The sequence below is a fragment of the Saimiri boliviensis genome, chromosome 4, assembly GCF_048565385.1.
Source record: "Saimiri boliviensis isolate mSaiBol1 chromosome 4, mSaiBol1.pri, whole genome shotgun sequence".
In the NCBI taxonomy this organism is placed as follows: Eukaryota; Metazoa; Chordata; class Mammalia; order Primates; family Cebidae; genus Saimiri; species Saimiri boliviensis.
In genome coordinates, this window is record NC_133452.1 from 47441344 (window position 1) to 47443839 (window position 2496).

The 2496-nt window shown below is 36.7% G+C and overlaps 1 protein-coding gene across 1 annotated transcript; it reads left to right on the forward strand.

Moving 5' to 3' along the window:
* Positions 1-260: 260 nt before the first annotated feature.
* LOC101042700 (RNA transcription, translation and transport factor protein) lies at positions 261-1262 on the forward strand. Its single transcript, XM_003932367.4, has one exon. The coding sequence runs from the start codon at positions 349-351 to the stop codon at positions 1081-1083; it is 735 nt and encodes a 244-aa protein (XP_003932416.1). The 5' UTR covers positions 261-348; the 3' UTR covers positions 1084-1262.
* Positions 1263-2496: the final 1234 nt, after the last annotated feature.

The following is a 2496-nucleotide window of genomic DNA, read 5'->3' on the forward strand; positions in this document are numbered from 1 at the left end:
GCACTTACTTTGTTGTTGGATAAGTACAGTAACCCTAAAGATATAATCCTTAATTTTATGTTTGTGTATAATAAAATATCATCATAGAAACATGTTGAAAGTCCAAGAGAAACTGCATTTTCAATGTTCTATACAACTGTAAGTGTCATGGGAAGGATAATGCCCTCAAAATTCTTAGTCAATGTCTAGTAAGACTCCACTGAATAAATAAATGAAGTATTGAGCAAGTATAAGAGTGAATGAGCTCTCTCGCCGCGTCGCCGGTGCCTGCGCCGCCCGCGCCGCCGGCTCCACCTCGCTTCTCCTCTCCCGGCCGAGGCCCGGGGGTCAGAGCGAGAAGCGGGGACCATGTTCCGACGCAAGCTGACGGCTCTGGACTACCACAACCCCTCTGGCTTCAACTGCAAAGATGAAACAGAATTTAGAAACTTCATTGTTTGGCTTGAAGACCAGAAAATCAGACACTACAAGATTGAAGACAGAGGTAATTTAAGAAACATCCACAGCAGTGATTGGCCCAAGTTCTTTGAAAAGTATCTCAGAGATGTTAACTGTCCTTTCAAGATTCAAGAGCGACAAGAAGCCATTGACTGGCTTCTTGGTTTAGCTGTCAGACTTGAATACGGAGATAATGCTGAAAAATACAAGGACTTAGTACCTGATAATGCAAAAACTGCTGACAATACAACTAAAAATGCAGAACCATTGATCAATTTGGATGTAAATAATCCTGATTTTAAGGCTGGTGTGATGGCTTTGGCTAACCTGCTTCAGATTCAACGTCATGATGATTACCTGGTAATGCTTAAGGCAATTCGAATTTTGGTTCAGGAGCGCCTGACACAGGATGCAGTTGCTAAGGCAAATCAAACAAAAGAGGGCTTGCCTGTTGCTTTAGACAAACATATTCTTGGTTTTGACACGGGGGATGCAGTTCTTAATGAAGCTGCTCAAATTCTGCGATTGCTGCATATAGAAGAGCTCAGAGAGCTACAGACAAAAATCAATGAAGCCATAGTAGCTGTTCAGGCAATTATTGCTGATCCAAAGACAGACCACAGACTGGGAAAAGTTGGAAGATGAACACTTCAGGACTTCTGCTTCTCACCTACTTCGTACAGTTGGGAACCATGTACACTTCTGGCATGTTTGGAAATCAAAACGTCACATTCTCGGGGGAGGAAGCCCAGAAAATTGGGTATGTTCTAGAGATTTACCACCATTGCTTTTTTCTTTAATAAAGTTGAGGAAAGTAGAAAAAAAAAAAAGGGGGGGGGAATGACATGTTTTTATATTGCTTCTTATGAATTAAAATAATTCAAAAAATAATTTTAAATTTCTCTGGTCCAATTGTTCTTTTTGAAGATTAATTTATACTTGATTTTATTGACTTTAACTGGTGTCCCTTCTAGTATATTGTTTACTTCAATCTTTAAATATCTTTACTTAAACATTTTTTTGTGTGTGTGAGATAATAATAGATTCACATGCAGTTGTAGGAAATAATACACAGGAATCCCATGTACTCTTTACTTACTTCCCCATAATGATAATATTTTGGAAAACTAGAGTATAATATCACAAACAAGATATTGACATTGATACAGTCAAGATACAAAACAGGTTGAGTGCCATGGCTTTTGCCTGCAATTCTAACATTTTGGGAGGCTGAGACAAGAGAATTGTATGAGACTGGGTTGAGGCTGCAGTGAGCCGTGATGGATAGCAACACTGCACTCCAGACTGGGTGACAGGGAAAGACCCTGTTTCAAAAATAAAAATAAAAGAAAGAAAGAAAAGAAAACAGAAAAGATACAAAACATTTCTTTCACCAAAAAGATCCTTAATTCTTGATGACCACTAATCTTGTTTCCAACTCTATAATTTTGTCATATCAAGAATGTTACATAAAGGGACTTTTACAGTACGTAACTTTTTGGAATTCAATTTTCCCACTTAGCATAATTCTCTGAAGATTCAAGGTTCTTGGCTGTATCAAAAGTTTATTTTTTTTATTACTGAGTACTATTCCATGGTATCAAGTATCATGGTTGATTAACCATTTATCTGTTGAAAGAATCTGGGGCCATTTCTAGTTGTTAGCTATTACAAATAAAACTGCCAGGGACATTTGTATATAGATTTTTTAATGAAAATTTTCATTTTTCTGAGATAAATGACCAGAAGTACAATTGCTGGGTTGGTGAGTTGTTGCATATTTAGTTCTTAAAATCTTTCTAAAGAAACGGACAAACCATTTATCAGCGTGGCTATACCACTTTATATTTCTAATAGCAATGGGGAAGTGATCTAGTTTCTCCACATACTCACCAGCATTTTGTGTTGTTACTGCCTCTAAATTTTTGCCATTTTGCTAGGTATACAATGCTATCTCATTGTGACTTTAATTTGCATTTCTCTAATGGATAATCAAATGTAATATCTTTTTTAAAAAAATGTTTTAATTTTTAGTTTTTGTGAATACATAATAGTTAT